The sequence below is a fragment of the Microcaecilia unicolor genome, chromosome 5, assembly GCF_901765095.1.
Source record: "Microcaecilia unicolor chromosome 5, aMicUni1.1, whole genome shotgun sequence".
NCBI lineage: Eukaryota > Metazoa > Chordata > Amphibia > Gymnophiona > Siphonopidae > Microcaecilia > Microcaecilia unicolor.
This window is the reverse complement of record NC_044035.1, coordinates 132,042,734-132,063,489: the sequence shown is the minus strand read 5'-3', so window position 1 is coordinate 132,063,489 and position 20,756 is coordinate 132,042,734. Positions and strand designations below refer to the sequence as shown.

The 20,756-nt window shown below is 45.1% G+C and overlaps 1 protein-coding gene across 1 annotated transcript in view; it reads right to left on the bottom strand.

Moving 5' to 3' along the window:
- Positions 1–243: 243 nt before the first annotated feature.
- CHAT (choline O-acetyltransferase) overlaps positions 244–20,756 on the bottom strand; it is a 101,720-nt gene continuing 81,207 nt past the window's right edge. The window contains 5 exon segments of the mRNA XM_030204983.1: positions 244–510; positions 2,318–2,352; positions 2,355–2,381; positions 2,384–2,453; positions 15,125–15,187. Coding sequence (XP_030060843.1) covers positions 244–510; positions 2,318–2,352; positions 2,355–2,381; positions 2,384–2,453; positions 15,125–15,187 — 462 coding nt within the window.

Genomic DNA, 20,756 nt, shown 5'->3' with positions numbered 1-20,756 from the left:
AAAAAGGAGAGTAGGTTGTGCAGTTTATAGGCCTCTATTTTGCATAAATATTAGTTCTACAGTATTTGTATAGATTTTATATACAGTATAAAGTACATACATATACACATACATTCATGCGCACACTCACACACTCACACACAGACAGGACAGACAAAGACACACACAGACACACACACACACACACTTAGACACAATAGATAGAAAGATAGATTGTAAGGGGGAAATACTGGTTATGGAGAATTAGAACTTGCAGGCTTTTTGTGGCATTGCTGCTTTTGTTTGGTCACGAGGTGGTTGGGCCTTGGAGTTACATTTGATGCATAGTTCCTGCATTGAATTAAGACTTTCTTCCAATGCTCTGGCAAACTTAGAAGACGAGGTCTCTTTACATTCTTGGAAACTTGAGATGCAGAATAAGATGTGATTCGGCTGGGGGTTGTAGCATGCACCATAGCCGTTGGGAACAACAGGTCCATAGCAACAGAACATATCCATTGTGGTGGGAACCTGCAAGAAAGAAACATACAAGAGGTAATCATTTAATTTAAGCATGTGGTGGACTTGAGGTACTGCAATTTAAAAGAGATTTAGCAAAGTTCGAGCTAGTATCTGGATGAAGGGGATGGAATGCTTCTCAAATGAGGAAAGGCTAAAGAGGTTAGGGCTCTTCAGCTTGGAAAGAGACAGCTTGAGGGGAGATAGGGATTGAGGTCTACAAAATCCTGAGTGGTGTAGAATGAGTAGAAGTGAATCACTTTTATATTCTTTCAAAAAGTACAAAGACCAGGAGACACTGAATGAAATGTCATGGAAATACTTTAAAAACAAATAGGAGGAAATATTTTTTCACTCAATGAATACTTAAGCTCTGGAACTCTTTGCTGGAGGATGTGGTAACAGTGGTTAGTGTATCTGGGTTTAAAAAAGGTTTGAACAAGTTCCTGGAGGAAAAGTCCATAGTCTGTTATTAAGACGGACATGGGGAAGCCACTACTTGCCCTGGGATTGATAGCAATGGAATGTTAATACTAATTGGGTTTCTGCCAGGTACATTGTGACCTGGATTGGCCACTGTTGGAAAATAGGAGACTGGGCTAGATGGACCATTGGTCGGACCCAGAATGGCTATTTTTATGTTCTTAAGTGGTTCACAATTAGTCATATAGGGCCAGATTCAGTAATGGCATCCAATGTAGGTTGCTGTAAGATCTGTGCTAAACCCGTATTGTATAAAGGGTGCTCTACGCCATGCACCCTTTATAGAAAAGTGCTTAGCGCCAATTCCAGTGTTCTACTTCGGGTGTGAGGACTTCTGCCTGCTGAAATGTGGTGCGCAACCCAGGAATTCTGTAATATTGCGCCTAAGTCATTGGAATGGGCCTGACCCTCCCATACCCTTCCCATGGCAACACCCCCCTTTAGGGTTGCATGTGAAACCACTTAGGCATGCAGCATTGTAGAATTGCACCTGGGCAGATGTGTGCATGAGTGTAAATTAGTACCAATTAACACTATTAATTGTTAATGGCTTGTTCACTAATTTATGTGTGCATCTGCCCTGCGCTCCCAAATTTTAAAATTCGTACGGAGGGGGCGTGGAACTGGGAGGGATGACGACCGTGGAACTGGGAGGGAGGGAGGGGGGACCCTGGAACTGGGAGGAGGACCCTGGAACTGGGTGGGAGGGAGAGAGAGAGAGAGGAGGGGGGACCCTGGAACTGGGAGAGTGGGAGGGGGGGGGAACCTGAAACTCTGAAGGTGGGGGGAATGACCCTGTAACTCGGAGGGAGGGAGAGGACGACCCTGGAACTCGGAGGGAGGAAAGGAGGGGGGATGACCCTGGCACTCGGAGGGAGGGGGACGACTCTGGCACTCGGACGGAGGGGGGGGGGACCCTGGCACATACTCTCATTCTCACACACACACACTCACTCTCACAGACACAGTCACACCCAGTCTCACTCTCTCTCTGTCACACACACACACTCACACATTCACTCTCTCTCTCACACACAGTCACTCTCACACACACTCTCTCAAATTTTCAGAACTAATATGAAATGAAAACTCTTCAGAAGGACCAGTGATTTTACATACTTTAGCATAGATTTAGAATAAGGCTGAGCACTAGAACATGGATGCAAATTGACAAAAACTGCAATATTTTTGAGATCACCTCTGCATCTCTTCTTGTTCTTAGAATGGAGATCATGTTACACAATTCCATTCTGAGCCTCATTTCTGTTGTCCTTTTGGATTCAATGAAATGATGATAATAAACATTGAACAGGCCTAAGCTCTTTGTTGTACTTACCTGACTGGTAGAAAGGACAAATCGATTACTTGTCAATACATTTCATCATTAAATAGCTCAGGCGATCCTTGAACATTTCCTTGGCCATCTCCCTCAGTCCAAGCAAGTGATTGTCTATTGCCATACCAGTAATAGCCTGTGGATAATATAACAAAAAGTAGAAGCAAATCTATTTTTTTCAATCTATAGTCCTTTTTCCTCTTTCAAGTCATAAAGTGATTTGTATGTTAAATACTACCTCCAATAACAGGGTAGCGTAACATGTCGTAGATTGACAGTAAAGCAAGTACCAGTGTAGAAGGCCTGAGAAGAAACAACCAAGCAGAGCCAAAATGTAGAGGAAAGCAAAGTTGTTCAAGGACCTGACACGGCTAGGTAACCTGTATGAATTGCTGCTGCCGCCAACCTTGAATCAATTTGAAGTATGTTTATATCTGCCATTTAGGCTGTAGATCACTGCAGGAGGACACAATATGTTGCAACTTCACTCTAACCACTGAAACAGGCATTTGCCAAAACACAGGCCATGTTGGGTCCTTGAACAAATTTGCTTCCTCTAAGTTTTGGTTGTTTCATCTAAGGCCCTCTACATTGGTACTGCTCCATGATCATTTGTTTTGCTGTTTTCCCTCTGATTGATTGACAGTAGCCTTTCTCTAATATTAGAAGTTCATTTTGGTGGTGGTGTTGCAACCATACCATTACTGCAATCTTCAAACAATATTCCTTACTTTTGAAAATAATAATACCAGTCAGGGTACTAGGGAGCCCATCTTCCTTCTGGATTAAGACATTTGAAAAATTGTTTCAAGAAGCTGAACCAATTTTGGCGCTTACCCCTTCATTCATTCTGTAACTTGGTGACTGCTATTAGGTTGTAGGAAAAATCAACATCAAAAAGGAGATATAAAAATTCACTATAGGGAAACTCAAATCAAAATACAAAAATAAATCCCATTTAGAAAAACATCTCAAATCAACCACTATCAAAATATACTCAAAATATTTTAAGAATTTTTTTGAAAATGTGCTCATATGTTCTCAAAGGGACTGTCATAGTCCGACTGCCTTAACTTATGTCCACAGGCATCAAATCATCACACATTTCACTATACTTTTTTGTGTGCTACTGCATACTATCAGAGGCATTTTCGAAAGAGAAGGGCGCCCATCTTCAGACACAAATCGGGAGATGGGCGTCCTTCTCTCAGGGTCGGCCAAATTGGCATAATCGAAAGCCAATTTTGGGTGTCCTCAACTGCAGTCCGTCACGGGGACGACCAAAGTTCATGGGGGCGTGTCGGAGGTGTAGCGAAGGCAGGACTGGGGCGTGCTTAAGAGATGGTCGTCCTCGGCCGATAATGGCAAAAAGAAGGGCGTCCCTGACGAGCATTTGGTCGACTTTACTTGGTCCATTTTTTTTCACAACCAAGCCTCAAAAAGGTGCCCAAACTAACCAGATGACCACTGGAGGGAATCAGGACCTCCCCTTACTCCCCCAGTGGTCACCAACCCCCTCCCACCCAAAAACAAATTAAACATTTTTTTTGCCAGCCTCTATGCCAGCCTCAAATGTCATACCCAGCTCCATCACAGCAGTATGCAGGTCCCTGGAGCAGTTTTAGTGGGTACTGCAGTGCACTTCAGGCAGGCGGACCCAGGCCCATCCCCCCTACCTGTTACACTTGTGCTGGTAAATGTGAGCCCTTCAAAACTCACCTGAAACCCATTGTACTCACATGTAGGTGCCCCCCTTCACCCCTTATGGCTATGGTAGTGGTGTACAGTTGTGGGGAGTGGGTTTTGGGGGGATTTGGAGGGCTCAGCACACAAGGTAAGGGAGCTATGCACCTGGGAGCAATTTGTGAAGTCCACTGCAGTGCCCCCTAGGCTGCCCGGTTGTTGTCCTGGCATGGGAGGGGGACCAGTGCACTATGAATGCTGGCTCCTCCCATGACCAAATGCCTTGGATTTGGTCGTTTTTGAGATGGGCTTCCTCGGTTTCCATTATCACCAAAAAACCGGGGACGCCATCTCTAAGGTCGACCTAAATGTTGAGATTTGGGCATCCCTGACTGTATTATCGAAACGAAAGATGGACACCCATCTTGTTTCGATAATAGTGGTTTCCCCGCCCCTTCGCCAGGACGTCCTAAGAGATGGGTGCCCTTAGAGATGGTTGTCCCCGTTCAATTATGCCCCTCTATGTGTTTTATGAATTATAGCGTGAAGTACTTAACTTATTTAAGACTGCATTTTTAAATAAGTTACGCTTTAATTCATAAAGCACACAGTATGCGGTGGCACAAAAAAAGTATAGTGAAATGTGCAATGATTTGATGCCTGTGTACCTAAATTAAGGCCAGTCAGGACTATGACAGTCCCTTTGAGAACATATGAGCACATTTTCAAAATTATTTAATATTTAGAGTATATTTGATAGTGGTTGATTTTCTATATGCGATTTATTTTTGTATTTAAAACTGCTATTAGGTGCCAGGTCAGGGACATAGATGCAGGGGGGCCCTGGGTGGGCACAGGCCCATCCACTTTTGGCTCAGGCCCACCCAGTGACGAACATCTCATTTCCTTCTCTACTACCGGCATCTACATCTCTGCACCTCTGTCCTCTCTGAATTGCCTTCCCTCACCAGTGTACCTCAAAGGCATTGCCAGCAGCTGCAGCGAATCATATTTGTTGCCTGCTCTAACACCTGGCAGGCTTCCCTCTATCACATCCTGCCAATGAGGAAAATAGGAGTGACATCAGCATGGGTGGGACGTGGCAGAGGGAAGCCTGTGGGGCTAGTACAGGCAGCAAATATGAACTGCTGTGGCTGCCAGCAACAGCTCTGATGTACACTGAAGAGGGAAGTGATGCATGTGGGAAAAGAGGAACCCAAACAATAGCTACGCGGTGCAAGGTTCCACGCTAGGAGTCACCAACCAGGAAAAGGATCTAGGTGTCATCATTGATGATAGGTTGACACCCTCAGCTCAGTGTGCAGTGGGTGGTGGCTAAGAAAGCAAATTGTTAGGAATTATTAGGAAAGCAATGGAAAACAAAATGAAAAATGTATAATGCCTTTGTATTGCTCATGGTGTGACCACACCTTGAATTCTGTGTGCAATTCTGGTCACCACATCTCAAAGAAGATATAGTGTAAAAAACAAAAGTACAGAGAAGGGTGGCAAAATGATGGATGGGATGACTTCCTATGAGGAATGGCTAAAGCAGCTAGGAGATAAGATGGCTGAGGGGAGATATGATAGTGATCTATGTTTACTCTTTCAAAAAATACTAGGACTAGGGGGCAAGCAATGAAGCTACTAAGTAGTACATTTAAAATCAACTACAGAAAATGCTTCTTCACTCAATGCATAATTAAGCTCTGGAATTAGTTAGCTTAGCAGGGTTTAAAAAAAGTTTTAGATAAAGAAAGTCCATAAGCCATTGTTAAGTTGGACTTTGGAAATCCATTGCTTATTTCTAGGATAAGCAGCACAAAATCTGTTTTACTGTTCTGGGATCTTGCAGGTACTTGCGACCTGGATTAGCCACTGTTGGAAACAGGATACTGGGCTTGATGGCCTTCAATCATATCCCAGTATGGCAACGCTTATTTCTTATGTACTATTCTATAAGTATGTTCCAAAATGCAAGGGGCCATATATGTGGGCGGTGCATGGGCATGTTGCCAAGCAATGCATACAAGTTATAGAATAATATCATTTGGATGCATTGCACGGCGTACTTAGGGCACACTAACTTATACCAGCCATTGACTTGTAAATAAGCATGCCAAAATTGGTGTGGCAATGGGATTTTGCGCTGGTATTCTATCATGGCTTAGGCATGTCTAAGCGTCATTTTATAGAACTGGTGGGAAGCATACCCACTTGTGTGTCGCTTACTCCTTGGTGCCAAGTTGTAGAATTGCCCCTTATTATCATTGAACTGGATGTGTTTAAGTGAAACATATACTTAGTTACTTTCTAAAGAGTCATTGACTGTGAACCATTCATTTCACTTAGGGGTCCTTTTACTAAGGTGTGCTGAAAATGGCCTGCGCTGGTGTAGATGCGTGTATTGGACTTGCAGAGGTCCATTTTCCAGCGCACCTGCAAAAAAGGCCTTTTTTTTGGCTGAAAATACATGTGTGGCAAAATAAAAATTTGCGCACATCCATTTTGGGCCTGAGACCTTACCGCCACCCACTGACTTAGCAGTAAGGTCTCACATGTTAACCAGGCGGTAATTGTCAGTGGGCGTACACTGCCGATTACTGCCCAGTTAGTGCTGCACACTGAAAATTTTTTTAAAATGAAATTACCGCCTGGCCACGCAGTAGATGGGCGGTAGTTCCGAATTTGTGTGCGTTGGGTGCATGCGTGGGCACCTATGCGGCTTAGTAAAAGGGCCCCTTAAATTCTTCACTTTGAGTATTCTTGGAGATTTTGAGCCAAGTATTTAAAAAATCTCAGAACCTCCAAAATTACACAAGGTAGAGTATATAAGTGATATAAACTGTTGAAAGCATGAAAAGAGACACATAGAATTTGCCTTGATAATTTGAACCTAAGACTGCTACCATTTTTGACAGAGGAAAACAAAGCCGGAGTCTTACAGAATCTTCTGCAAGAAAGGCCAAATATGTTGCAATGTATGCATGAGTGGAATTGTGGCCTATGAGTTAGACTAGCAGGCTAACATCAAGTCACTTCACTGGCTTCCGATCAGATACCGCATACAGTTCAAGCTTCTCCTTCTAACCTACAAATGCACTCGATCTGCTGCCCCTCCTTACCTCTCTACCCTCATCTCCCCTTACGTCCCTACCCGTAACCTCCGCTCTCAAGACAAATCCCTCCTTTCATTACCCTTCTCCACCACCGCCAACTCCAGGCTCCGCCCTTTCTGCCTCGCCTCACCCCATGCTTGAAACAAACTCCCTGAGCCCATACGCCAGGCCCCCTCCCTACCCATCTTCAAATCATTGCTCAAAGCCCACCTCTTAAATGTCGCCTTTGGCACCTAACCACTACACCTCTACTCAGGAAATCTAGACTACCCAAACTTGACATTTCGTCCTTTAGATTGTAAGCTCCTTTGAGCAGGGGAACCGTCCTTCTTTGTTAATTTGTACCGCGCTGTATAACCCTAGTAGCACTCTAGAAATGTTAAGTAGTAGTAGTAGTAGTAGTAAGGAAGCCAGGATTCAAATCCTACTTCCATTTTGAGCAGCTACTTCACCCTCCACAAGTACGAACTTTGTGATAAATTTTCACAAGATGTTGAGGGAAATAATTTTAAATGTCTAATCTAGACATTTCAAATTATACATGTATTCAGAGGTAAGAGCCTTGTACTGCAATTGCTAGGTTGGTTGTCTACTGCATCCATAACCTGAGAGTTCAAATCCCACTTGGGCATTTTAGGTCAGGTAGATGACCTCTGGCCTACTGAGGAAGGAAATGGCAAACCACCCTACTAATAGTTTGCCAGGAAATTTCACAGAAATGGCAGTCTCTGTAAGTCACTCACAACTTGGTAGTTGAATACAGGGGGCTACATTTTTTATGCTAGTACTAGTAATACGTGTGTTATAAATTTTATAAATAAATATACTTAGATGTGCTGATTATATGTAAAATCTCTACTCACAGACAGAAAATCTTGGCTGCCCCACGTATAACTGTATAGATTATAGTTATCTATCATCTCACAATTTGTACCTACTTTTTGGGGGTCGTGGCTAAACATATACCACCCAACACTGATTTTTGAACAAAAGCTTTGCACAGATTGAGATTTAAAAAGTATTGCAGAGATCAGGATCTCTATAACATCAAGAAGACTATTGGACCTGTACAAACTCCACCTAAGCTAAGTAGCCGATATGTATTTTTTATCAACATAATATCAACTTCTTTGGATAAACGATTTTGCTATTTTATTTAGTACTACGATTAGGATGGAGGCAGGGTGTGCAATGATGTAAGTGCGGTGTTTATACACATTTTGAACCTCCAGGTCACTGTTTATACACCAAAAAAACTGAGCACAAACTACTATTATACATAAGTATATCTCTATATATAAAAGGCACCTCCACGTTCTAATGAAGCCTCCAGCCGGAAGTTTTGAGGTGGTCTAGATATCCGTGATGACATCGAGGGCGGAGCAATGACACTCGAGGGGCGAAACGGACAAGGCACAGGCGCGGAGTGAACCAGGAACAACGTGGGACGGAGGGAGGGAGGCAGGCAGGCAGGCAGACAGCCTCAACGTTGGAGGGCGAAACGGACAAGGCACAGGCGCGGAGGCGGACCAAGATCGCCGCTCACCACACTCCCTCAGAGTTCACAGAACCCCGGCAACTGCAACCCCTCCCACCTACCCAAACACACAAACACAGGGTCAACGCGCACTCGCTCCCGCACCCCCCCCCCCCCAGGGCCGTCACTCACTCGCACCCCCCCGGGAGGCCGCCACTCCCAGAGGTCGACGGAGGCAGCGCTTTAAAGTAATGCCAGCTGAGAGGAAGATAAGCACAGTACAGCAGCCTCGCGTTCACCTTTCCCCTTCTCTCCTCTGCGTCCCGCCGCTCATTTCCTGTTTTGCAGAGAGAGAGGGGAAAGCTGAACGCGAGGCTGCTGTACTGTGCTTATCTTCCTCTCAGCTGGCATTACTTTAAAGCACTGCCTCCGTCGACCTCGGGGGGTGAGTGGCGGCCTCCGGGAGGGGGGGCAAGGTGAGCGACGGCCCTGGGGGGGGAGCGAGTGCCCCGCGACACTGTGTTTGTGTGTTTGGGTGGGTGGGAGGGGTTGCAGTTGCCGGGGTTCTGCAAACATTGAGGGACTGCGGTGAGTGGTGACCTCGGGGTGGGAGGGAGGTGAGCGACCATCGACCTGGGGGGGGGGGTGCTGTTCTCGGAGGACGGAGGGAGGGGGCCTGGAAATCAGAGGACACAGAGGGGAGAGGAAGGGAGGGGCCCTGGAATCAAAGGCCACAGAGGGAGATGGAGGGAGAGAAAGGGAGGAAGGGAGGGAGGGGACGCCTACAACTCACAGGGGACAGGGAGGAGGGCTACAACTCAGAGGGCAGAGAGGACAGGGAGGGGGATACTCTATATGGGTGAAAGGAAACATACAGAGACATATGGAGAGGAGGGGAGACCAGGGGAGAGAACAGATTGCTCGATGTGGACAGGAGGGGACGCCAGGGGACAGGACACACTATACTCAGACAGACAGACACACACTCTGGCTCTATCTCAATCAACACTCACTCATACTCACTCACGCTCTCTCTCACACACATACTCTCTCCTAACAGTTTCCTTAAAAACAAAATTACCATTACAGAACCTTGCTAGTGCCCGTTCATTGCGTTCAGAAAAGGGCCTTTTTTCCTAGTTTTGTATATTTACACATTTCTTTTTTCTTTTTGTGATATCAGTATATCTTTACTTGGTTTCTGTAACAGTATATCAATTGTGATATTAGAAACTGACCTTTATAGGATACCCAGAAATTTGAATAGTTAAAATTTAATGCCAAGAAGTGTAAAGTGATGCACTTGGGGTGCGGAAACCCCAAAGAGAGATACCGGATAGGAGGGGAGAGATAGTAAGCTCGACTCAGGAGAGAGACCTTGGGGTGTTGGTTGTCGGAGGATCTGAAGGTGAAGAAACAGGGCGACGGCCGTGGCCAGAAGGATGCTAGGCTGCGTAGAGAGGAGCATAACCAGCAAGGAGGTGTTGATGCCCCTCTACAAGTCGTTGGTGAGGCCCCACTTGGAGTATTGTGTTCACTTTTGGATGCCGTATCTGCTAAAGATGTAAAAAGACTTGAAGCAGTGCAAAGAAAAGCTACAAAAATGTTATGGGATTTGCGTTGCAAACTGTATGAGGAGAGACTTGCTGACCTGAACATGTATACCTTGGAGGAAAGGAGAAACAGGGGAGATATGATACAGATGTTCAAATATTTGAAAGGTATTAATCCGCAAATGAACCTTTTCCGGAGACGGGAAGGTAGTAGAACTAGAGGACATGAATTGAGGTTGAAGGGGGGCAGACTCAGGACTAATGTCAGGAAGTATTTTTTTCACGGAGAGGGTGGTGGATATGTGGAATGCCCTCTCATGGGAGGTGTGGAGATGAAAACGGCAATGGAATTCAAACATGTGTGGGATAAGCACAAAGGAATCCTGTTTAGAAGGAATGGTTCCATGGAATCTTAGTGGAGATTGGGTGGCGACGCCGGTAATTGGTAAAAAAAACGGGAGCTGGGCAAACTTCTACGGTCTATGCCCTGATCGTGACTGAATAGATAGGGATGGACTGGAGTGTAAATTTTAAGGGATTTCGATGTTAGCTTCAGAACTTAGTACAAGAACAGTACTGGGCAGACTTCTACGCTCTGTGCCCTGAGAAAGGCAATGAAAATCAAACTCGGGTATACATATAAATTATCACATACCATGTAAAATGAGTTTATCTTGTTGGGCAGACTGGATGGACCATACAGGTCTTTATCTGCCGTCATTTACTGTGTTACTATGTTCTGTGTACAGGTCAGAGAGGAAGTAATTGCTACACTTCCTAGCCCTTCAATTACTAATTGCTCTCTAGGATAACAAATTGCTTGAGACCTGATGACACTTACTGACCAGAGATGTGCATTCATTAGACTTGACATGGGAAATGTCAGTGAGGGGGAGCCGGCAGGACTCAAGCATGCGCAAAATGCACAAGGCCCCAGACTGGCCCAAATGCACAAGGCCCCCAGACTGACCCTGCTTGCAATTACTTCTGTGTCAGTGTTAGTGTCTAGGCTTACTGGTGAGGAGAAATGCTGGTCACTTTGGGGGGTAGGTGATGGAAAGAGAGAGATGTGTAATGAGAGGGGAGAGAAGAGAGAAGTATCAGTCACGCGGGAGGGAGGGAGGGTAGGAGAGGAGAAATGCCACTCATCACAGGAGCAGGAGGGACAGGGAAGAGGGATTGAAATGCTGGTCACATGAGGGAGGAATAATTGAATATAAACCCTCAACTTACATTCAAGTTAACATTCCCCACCTCTTTTTTTTTTTTTTAGAGGAAAAATGTTTTCTCGGCTTACATTCGGATGGGCTTATATTCGAGAATATATGGTACTTAAAAATAAATTATTCAAAAGTAGGTCATTATAATTTTCTTCTGGTCTACTCAGTGATTTGATATGTTACATGTGACCCTTTTCATTAAAAGTCTGGGCTCTTTTCATTAAAAGTCTGGGCATTAAATTACTATAAATGGTTAAAGGCCACAAATGATACCTATGCACTACATTAGCAGTTGGTTATGTTAATATATGTTTATTCATCGAAGGAAACTGATTTGATGTGAAAAGGAAATGTCCTGCAATATTAATAAGCTTCTAAGCAGTGACATTCTTATCAGCATACATCATTGTCTGATCTAATGGGAAATGGAGACAGGCTAATATAATAATGTTTAAGTCAACACTTTTGATCATACTGTATTAAATCAAATCTTCTGGGCTCCAGTGTTAAGTAAGGAATTACATTAAAGCTTTTAGAGGGCCTTATTTAAGAGATTTTTTTTTCCCCATAGACAGAAATAGAAAAAAATCTTGATAAATTAGTCCCTTGGACCCTTACTCGATACTACGTAGGCATAGAGGTACATGTAGAGGCAAATTTATAACAGCACCTAGGTGAAAAGTCCAAAAGATGCGTATTTAAAGCCTTTTAGAAAAGAAAAATAGGTACCCACTTGCATTTATAACAGAGATTTTCAACCTTTATCATCTCAATGCACACTTACACAGTGCTAAAATTGTCAAGGCACACCCTACACATGGTCCAGCATTTTTTCTTCTTCCCTCCTCCCACTCCCACCCCCACCCCCACCCCAAACACGGTCCAGCATTTTACCTTCTTCTCCCCCCCAACCTGCACATACACACATGGTCCAGCATTTGTCCTTCTTCCCCTCCCACTCATAGTCCAGCATTTTACCTCTCCCCCCCTCATAAAAAGTCCAGCATTTTATCTTCTCTTCCCCCAACTCTCACAAACAGTCCAGCATTTACCATCTCTTTCCCCTGACAACCACAAAATAGTCCTGCATCTCTCCCTCCTGTCCCCTCTCCAGCTGGTGACCTGGCATCTCCCCTTGTCTCTCTTGATTCCCCCCCCCCCCCCCCCCCCCCCATGTACCTTTTAAAAGTTTTCTTGTCTCTATTAATTGACGGTAGTGTGCAGCAATTTCATACAGCCTACTCATGCTAACCCCTGATCCTTCTCTCTAACTCTTTCCACTTTTGTGGAAACAGGAAGTTATATCAGAGAGAAGGCTCTGAGGTTGGCACGAGCAGGTTGAATGAATCACTGCTCCCTGCCACTGACTACTAGAGACAGGAAAACGTACTCTGTTCTGGCAAAAATTAAGCTGGCCCAACTCCCGCGGCACACCTGGGGAGCAGCTGAGGCACACCAATGTGCCACGGCACACTGGTTGAAAAATGCTGCTTTAAAGGTAGGCTCACAGAATCAGCCCTAATAGTATACAAATTCACATGCATATATAGTGGAAGTATATGTAAATATTCTATGAGTGTACCTGTGCATTTTATAAAATACTAGTAAAAAAGGCCCGTTTCCAACAGAAAAAAAATGGGTGCTAGCAAGGTTCCAGGGCCCCCTCCCCACTCCTCCTCCCCCCTCCCAACCCCCCCTCCTCTTCCCCCCTTCCCCCCTCCTCATCACCCCCCTCCTCCCCTCCCCTCAGGACCCCCCACCCTCTCTCGTCTGAGGACCCCCACCCCTTCCCCCTCCTCCCTCTCGTCTCAGGACCTCCCCCTCTCTCTCATCTCAGAACCCCCCTCTCCGATTTCCGCTGCCCAGCACCTCCCTCCCTCTGTCTCTGTGGCCTCCGAGTGCAAGGAGGACGTTTGCGAGTGCCCCAGCCCTTTGTACGTGGCAGCTGCTGTTTAAAAAGTTTTACCTCCTGCTCGGCCGGCAACACTCAAGTCCACCAAGTACAGACGCCGCTTCAGACAGGCTGTGGTTCGCTGTTCCTTTGGTCCGCCCTCATTTCCTGTTTGCGGAAGGGCGGGACCACAGGAACAGCGACCACAGCCTGTCTGAAGTGGCGTCTGTACTTGGTGGACTTGAGTGTTGCCGGCCGAGCAGGAGGTAAAACTTTTTAAACAGCAGCTGCCACGTACAAAGGGCTGGGGCACTCGCACACGTCCTCCTTGACTCGGAGGCCACAGAGACAGAGAGTAGTAACATATCCTGACGTCAGGCAAGCAGGCTTCTACTGCGGGAGAGTGACGTCAGGAGATGGTTACGAACGCAGTGAGAGACATTGGAACGTGCAGGAGCAAATTAATATATTAGATGAGTACATTGCAACTCTGCCTCTGCTCTGCTCGAAGTGTGCCTACACACAGTGGCCAGATTCAATAAACAGCGCGCAAATTTAGGCGTGGGAAAAATTCAACCAAGGGGAAATTCTGTATATGGCGCCTAGAAAATCCACGTGGAAAACATTTCTGCCTAAGCATATTCTATAAGGGGTGCCTATATTTAGGCACAGTATATAGAATATGCTTAGTTGATTTCCCAGAATCTAAAATTACATGCCTCCATTTACCCAAATGAAAATGTGGCATTTCAAAAGGTTTCTGATTATACTTGAAACCAAGTGAAAGCAAAAACTAGATGCACCCCCTCTTTTTTTTTTTTAAAGGGAGAAGTGTTGACAGGATGAAGCATCTTGACAATACTCTAGAGGTGATGAAAAACAAAGGTGAGGACAAGCACTGGAACTAGTTGGATTAAGGGTAAGCCCGGGGTATTGTTTATGATAGGATGTAATGGAACACCTGTATCCATATCCCTTAGATTAAGAGCATACCTGCAACCCCAGTCTCTGAACAGAACATAGGAATGGAGGGTATAATAAAACTAAATGGATAGTCATTTAGTGATAGTGGAGAGGCATCCTATATCCATCACAAGTGCTTTCTTATTAACTGGAAAGAGAAATTTATAACCGTACTCCTCACAGGCAGGAGGCTCATGAGTAAACTGAGTGGGCTAAAGTTAAGACCCAAAGTGGTGAAATGGTTGAATGACAGAATACAGAGAGTAGAGGTAAATGGAATTCAGTCAGAGGAATGAAAGGTGAGTTGTGGAGTACCTCGGGGATCAGTACTGGGGCCAATTCTGTCCAATATATTTGTGAGTGATGTATAGCTACTCGTGTTATACACTGAAAAGACCTGAGGTCAAAAAGCAATGCTACCTGCTGTATCACCAAATCGTTGTTAATAGCTGTGTATTTCAGAATGTATGGTGAATTAGTTTATGATAAAATACATATATAGTCTTTCTTTTATTAATATTCACCTTAACCATTGAAAACCAACACCCTAAATAAATAAAATCAAATATATTTATATAGAGGTTAAATAATATCTGAAATCAACTATATGCAGGTGTCTGATGTATACAAGACCTTCCATCAAACTCTTAATCACTATCTGGAATTTATTGTTGTCTGTCAATATTAGCATCTTAGGTGTGGAAAGTCTTCAGATCTTCAAGTTACGCGGTAGTTCATTCAGGGTTAGTCTCTGCCCATTTCATTTTTAAACAAGTTAGAATTATTTTCATATGACCTGAAGTCACTGTCATTTGCCTTCCCTTTATTTTATTTTTCTCTCATCATAGCATCATACAAGTGGCACCTAAGAAGAAATATAGACATCACAGTTGTCACTTACCAGAATAGTGTAGTTAGTTTGAGCCATGATTGCATCTTTAAGGTACTGCATTTTCTCAGAATCCTGAGAGACAAGAAAATAAAACGTTAATAATAGAAACTTGATAATGGCGTCTATTTACGAAGCCATGGGGTCCTTTTACTAAGGCATGCCTAAAAGTGGCCTGCGCTGGTGTAGGCATGTGTTTTGGATGTATGCAGGTCAATTTTCAGCGTGCCTGGAAAAAAAATAAAAAATTTTTGTGGCCGAAAAAAGACATGTGGCAAAATTAAAACTAGCACACGTCCGTTTTTGGCCTGAGACCTTACTGCCACCCATTGACTTAGCAGTAAGGTCTCATGCGCTAACTGGGCGGTAAGTGACCAGCGCGTGTAAACTGCCGATTATTTTCTACTGTGTGTTTTGGGCGCACGTCAAAATGGAATTACCACCTGGGCCATGCAGTAGCCTTAGTAAAAGGGCCCTATATTAGCTATTAACACAGTAACGCGTGCTAACAGTTAATGTGGGCACTGTGCTAATAAGTAACTTGACCACAATGCAAACAGGAAATCCTCTATGTCAGTATTACACAGTCCAAGAAATGTAGAGGATGACACAAATGACTATATCAGCTACAGGGAAGGTACAAAAGCACTTCTTTATTCAAAAGCACCAGCCTTAGGAACCTGACACGGGCCATGTTTTGGTGGACACTGCCATTTGCCTCAGGGGTTACAAATAAGGCTCTATTAATTGTGTCTCACAGGGTACAAAAGTAATGCAAAAAGCAAAAGCAGAACTGGTCTGTGCTGTAGTTAAAGTGAAGTGCTTATAAAATCCAGGAGACAGATGCACTGCTCACAATGAAAAAGAGATGCTTTTGTACCTTCCCTGTGGCTGGTGGCCATTTGCGTCATCCTCAACTTTCTTGGACTGTGTAATAATTAACTTGACACCATAATGGGGGGCAATTCTACAACTTGATGCCTCCAGTTAGGCAAGTTCATGTTGTGTACTGAACGCCAGTTCTATAATGGCATCTGTGCACCAAGATGCCATTATAAAAGACTAAAACCTGAATTGGTGCACCTAAATTTAGGTGCACCATTAGGTCAATGGCAGCTGTAAATGAGTGTGCCTAAATTGCCATGCAATGTGCATAACTTTTAGGGGACAATTCTATAATTGAAAACAAAGGTATGTTAGTGTTTTTAACATGCTCTGTGTAAGACAACCATAGTGGGGCCTGAGGGGGGCCTGGGCCCCCGTAGATTTCAGTGGGGACCCCCTCCCGGCGAACCCGCCCCCGCCGCCGCCTACCTTCCGTTTTGCTGGTGGGGGACCCCACTCACCGCCAGTCGATGTCCTCTCCAACCGTAGAACGCAGCGGCAGCCGGCAGAGAAAAGTCTTCCTTGCATGCTGCTGACGTCCTGCACGTACAACCATAGAACGCAGCGGCAGACTCAGGACGTCAGACTCAGAGAACAGTTCTACGGTCAGAGAGGACGTCGGCTGGCGGGGAGTGGGGTCCCCCGCCAGCAAAACAGAAGGTAGGCAGCAGCGGGGGCGGGTTCGCAGCGGGAGGGGGGTCGGCAGATACTGGGGGGCGACAATGGTGGCGGGAGGGGGCGGCGGTGGGGGGGGGCTAAAATGTGCCCCCTCCCCTCGAGCTCTGGACCCCCCTCTCACGGAAGTCTGGCTACGCCCCTGACCCATAGGTGGTGTTTTACAAAGGCATGCTAGTGTTTTTAGGGCACGCTAAATGCTAGAGACGCTCATAGGAATATATGGGCATCTCTAGCGTTTAATGCATTCATATTTAATGCATTCATTAAAAATGCTAGCATGCCTATGGGCGTCTACACAGTTAGTGCATGCTAATTTTTAGTGTGCACTAAAAATGCTAGCACACCTTTATAAAAGGGGCCCTAAAGGAACATGGAGGGGCATAATCGAACGGCGCCGGCCAAATAGATGGCTGGCCATCTTCGGGGGCCGGCTCCGCAAAGGGGCGGAGCAAACCGTATTATCGAAAAAGATGGCCGGCCATCTTTTCTTTCAATAATACGGTTGGGGCTGGCTAAATCTCAACATTTAGGTCAAATGTTGAGATCGCCAGATTTAGAGATGGCCGGCTTCGGTTTTCGGCCATAATGGAAACCGGGCCCGGCCATCTCAAACCCGGCAAAATGCAAGGTATTTGGCCGTGAGAGGAGCCAGCATTTGTAGTGCACCGATCCCCCTGACATGCCAGGACACCAACCGAGCACCCTAGGGGGCACTTCTAAAAATTAAAAAAAAAATTGCTCCCAGGTGCATAGCTCCCTTCCCTTGGGTGCTGAGCCCCCCCCAAAACCCACTCCCCACAACTCTAGACCACTACCATAGCCCTAATGGGTGAAGGGGGGCACCTACATGTGGGTACAGTGGGTTTGGGGGGGGGGTTTGGAGGGCTCCCATTTATCACCACAAGTGTAATAGGTAGGGGGGGATGGGCCTGGGTCCACCTGCCTGAAGTGCAATGCACCCACGACAAACTTCTCCAGTACCAGCATACTGCTGTCAGGGAGCTGGGTATGACATTTGAGGCTGGCCTAGAGGCTGGTAAAAAATGTGTAAAAAGTTTTTTTTGGGTGGGAAGGGGTTGGTGACCACTGGGGAGTAAGGGGAGGTGATCCCCGATTCCCTCCCGTGGTCATCTGGTCAATTGGGGCACTTTTTTGAGGCTTGGTCGTAAAAATAAATGGACCAAGTGAAGCCGGCGAAATGCTCATCAGAGCTGGCCATATTTTTTCCATTATTGGGCGATGCTGGCCATCTCGTAACCACGCACCCGTCCTGCCCCTGTCCCGCCTTCTGTAACCTGCATTGAAGTTTGGCCGGCTCAGCGATGGAAAGCAGTTGGTGCCTGCCAAAATCGGCTTTCGATCATACTGATTTGGCTGGGTTCAGGAGATGGCTGGCCATAAGTACATAAGTAATGCCACCATGGGAAAAGACCAAGGGTCCATCGAGCCAGCATCCTGCCCATGACATCAGCCAATCCAGGCCAAGGGGACCTGGCAAGCTTCCCAAACGTACAAACATGTTATTCCTGAAATTGTGGATTTTTCCTAAGTCCATTTAGTAGTGGTTTATGGACTTGGCCTTTAGGAAACCGTCTAACCCCTTCTTAAACTCTGCCAAGCTAACCGCCTTCACCACATTCTCTGGCAACAAATTCCAGAGTTTAATTATGCGTTGGCTGAAGAAAAATTTTCTCCACTTTGTTTTTAATTTACTACACTGTAGTTTCATCGCGTGCCCCCTAGTCCTAGTATTTTTGGAAAGCGTGAACAGACGCTTCACATCCACCTGTTCCACTCCACTCATTATTTTATATACCTCTATCATGTTTCCCCTCTGCCATCTCTTCTCCAAGCTGAAAAGCCCTAGCCTCCTTAGTCTTTCTTCATAGGGAAGTTGTCCATCCCCGCTATCATTTTAGTCGCCCTTCGCTGCACCTTTTCCAATTCTACTATATCTTTCTTGAGAAGCGGCAACCAGAATTGAATACAATACTCAAGGAGATGGAGCGATACAACGGCATTATAACATCCTCACACCTGTTTTCCATACCTTTCCTAATAATACCCAACATTCTATTCACTTTCCTAGCCGCAGCAGCAGCACACTGAGCAGAAGGTTTCAGTGTATTATCGACGACGACACCCAGATCCCTTTCTTGGTCCGTAACTCCTAACGTGGAACCTTGCATGATGTAGCTATAATTCGGGTCCTTTTTCCCATATGCATCACCTTGCACTTGCTCACATTAAGCGTCATCTGCCATTTGTGTCGGAAGATGGCCGGCGATCTCTTTCGAAAATAAGCTGGACAGTCACCTACTTTCTTTATAGGACTAGTAGCATAACAGCGAAACTACATGCCTATAATTTAGGTGTGAGTATGTGTGTGCACATACATACTGGAGATATATGTGTTATTTACAGTATTCTATAAGTTACATGTGTATGAGTCCCACCCAGACTCCACCTACCTGTAAAATATGTGTTTCTTATATAGCATGTATATTTACAGAATAGTGCTAAGGTAGAATTTTGGCACATACATGCATATATGTCATTATTCTAATGGGATGCGTTTAATTGGCATGTAATTGCCTTCACATGCACAATGATTTCCACATTAACAAATTAACATGGAAGGCTGTAACTGCAAAACCTTATTTCATTTTATTAAACAGACCCCAGAGTAAAGAAGCAATCAATTTCTGTAATAGTTTTACCTTTACATATAGTTATGGCTTCCCTTCTTTTCATTCCATTTTTTAAATAATTTTGTTGTTCATATCCAACGATCCCTTTTGCTAAAGGGTGCTAAGCACTTAGGACTAGATTCATTAAATGGTGCCCAATTTGGATGCTGAGAAAAATAAGCTGGGGGGGGGGGGTGCCGCGCGTGCCTGTCCTTCGTTTGTTCCATGCTTCCTCTGCCCCGGAACAGTTCCTGTTCCGGGGCAGAGGGAGCATAGAATGAACGAAGGACAGACGTGCGCAGCACCCCACCAGCGGTTTGCACCCGGAGGGGGGTTCTTTCGCGGGGGGGGGGGGTCGCGCTGCATCCGGGGGGGGGGCGCATCAGCGATCCGCCCGGGTGTCAGCCCCCCTAGGAACGCCACTGTGTATGCTCAACTATATTATCCAGGTCTATCAAGAGGTTGTCTCTTCCTATAATACTATTCTCTTCTCTTCTCTTGACACTCTCACTCCTTTCATTTCTAACTCATTAAGCATATCAAACCCCAGCCTTGGCTGATCTTCAGAATCTGCTACCTATGTTGCTGTGCCTGCTCTGATGAGCGCCTTTGGCTGAAATCCCACACCTATGCTGACATCATATATTTCAAATTCTTGAAGGAAATGATTAAAACAAACATGTGTACTGAACAGATGAATAAGGAGTTAAGAGTTAAAATTAGCCACAAAATGTTGGGCTTTTAGCCTAGATTTGAATAGTGCCAGACAGAGCATGATGTACTGACTCAGGAAGTCTATTCCAGGCATATGGTGCAGCAAGATGAAAGGAACAGTCTCTGGAGTTTGCGGTGGAGGAGAAGGGTACAGATAAGAGAGACTTACCAGATGAGCAGAGTTCCTAGGAAGGGGTGCAGGGAGATATAAGACAGGAAAGATACTGAGGAGCTTCAGAGTGAATGCACTTGTAAGTCAGTAAGTAGAGTTTGAACTGTATAAGGAAACGGATAGGGAGCCAATGAAGTGATTTCAAGAGAGAGGTTATGTGAGTGTAGTGACATTGGTGGAAGATAAGTTGTGCAGCTGAATTTTGAACAGATTGAAGGGGAGAGAGTGATGTTTTAGTGTTATAGAAACCTATGGAACTTTGGAAGGCTAAGTGCTTTGAAAATATGCCTCATTGTGTAATTGGGCTCTGGAATTAGTTGCCAGAGAATGTGGTAGGGGCGGTTAGCTTAGTGGAGTTTAAAAAAGGTTTGGATGGCTTTCTAAAGGAAATGAGAAGTAAATTTCAGTAATCTAAGTGTGAGATGATGAGAATTTGGATAAGGATTTTGGTAGCATACTGAGAAAGGAAAGGACACATTTTAGTGATGTTATTTGAATATACGGT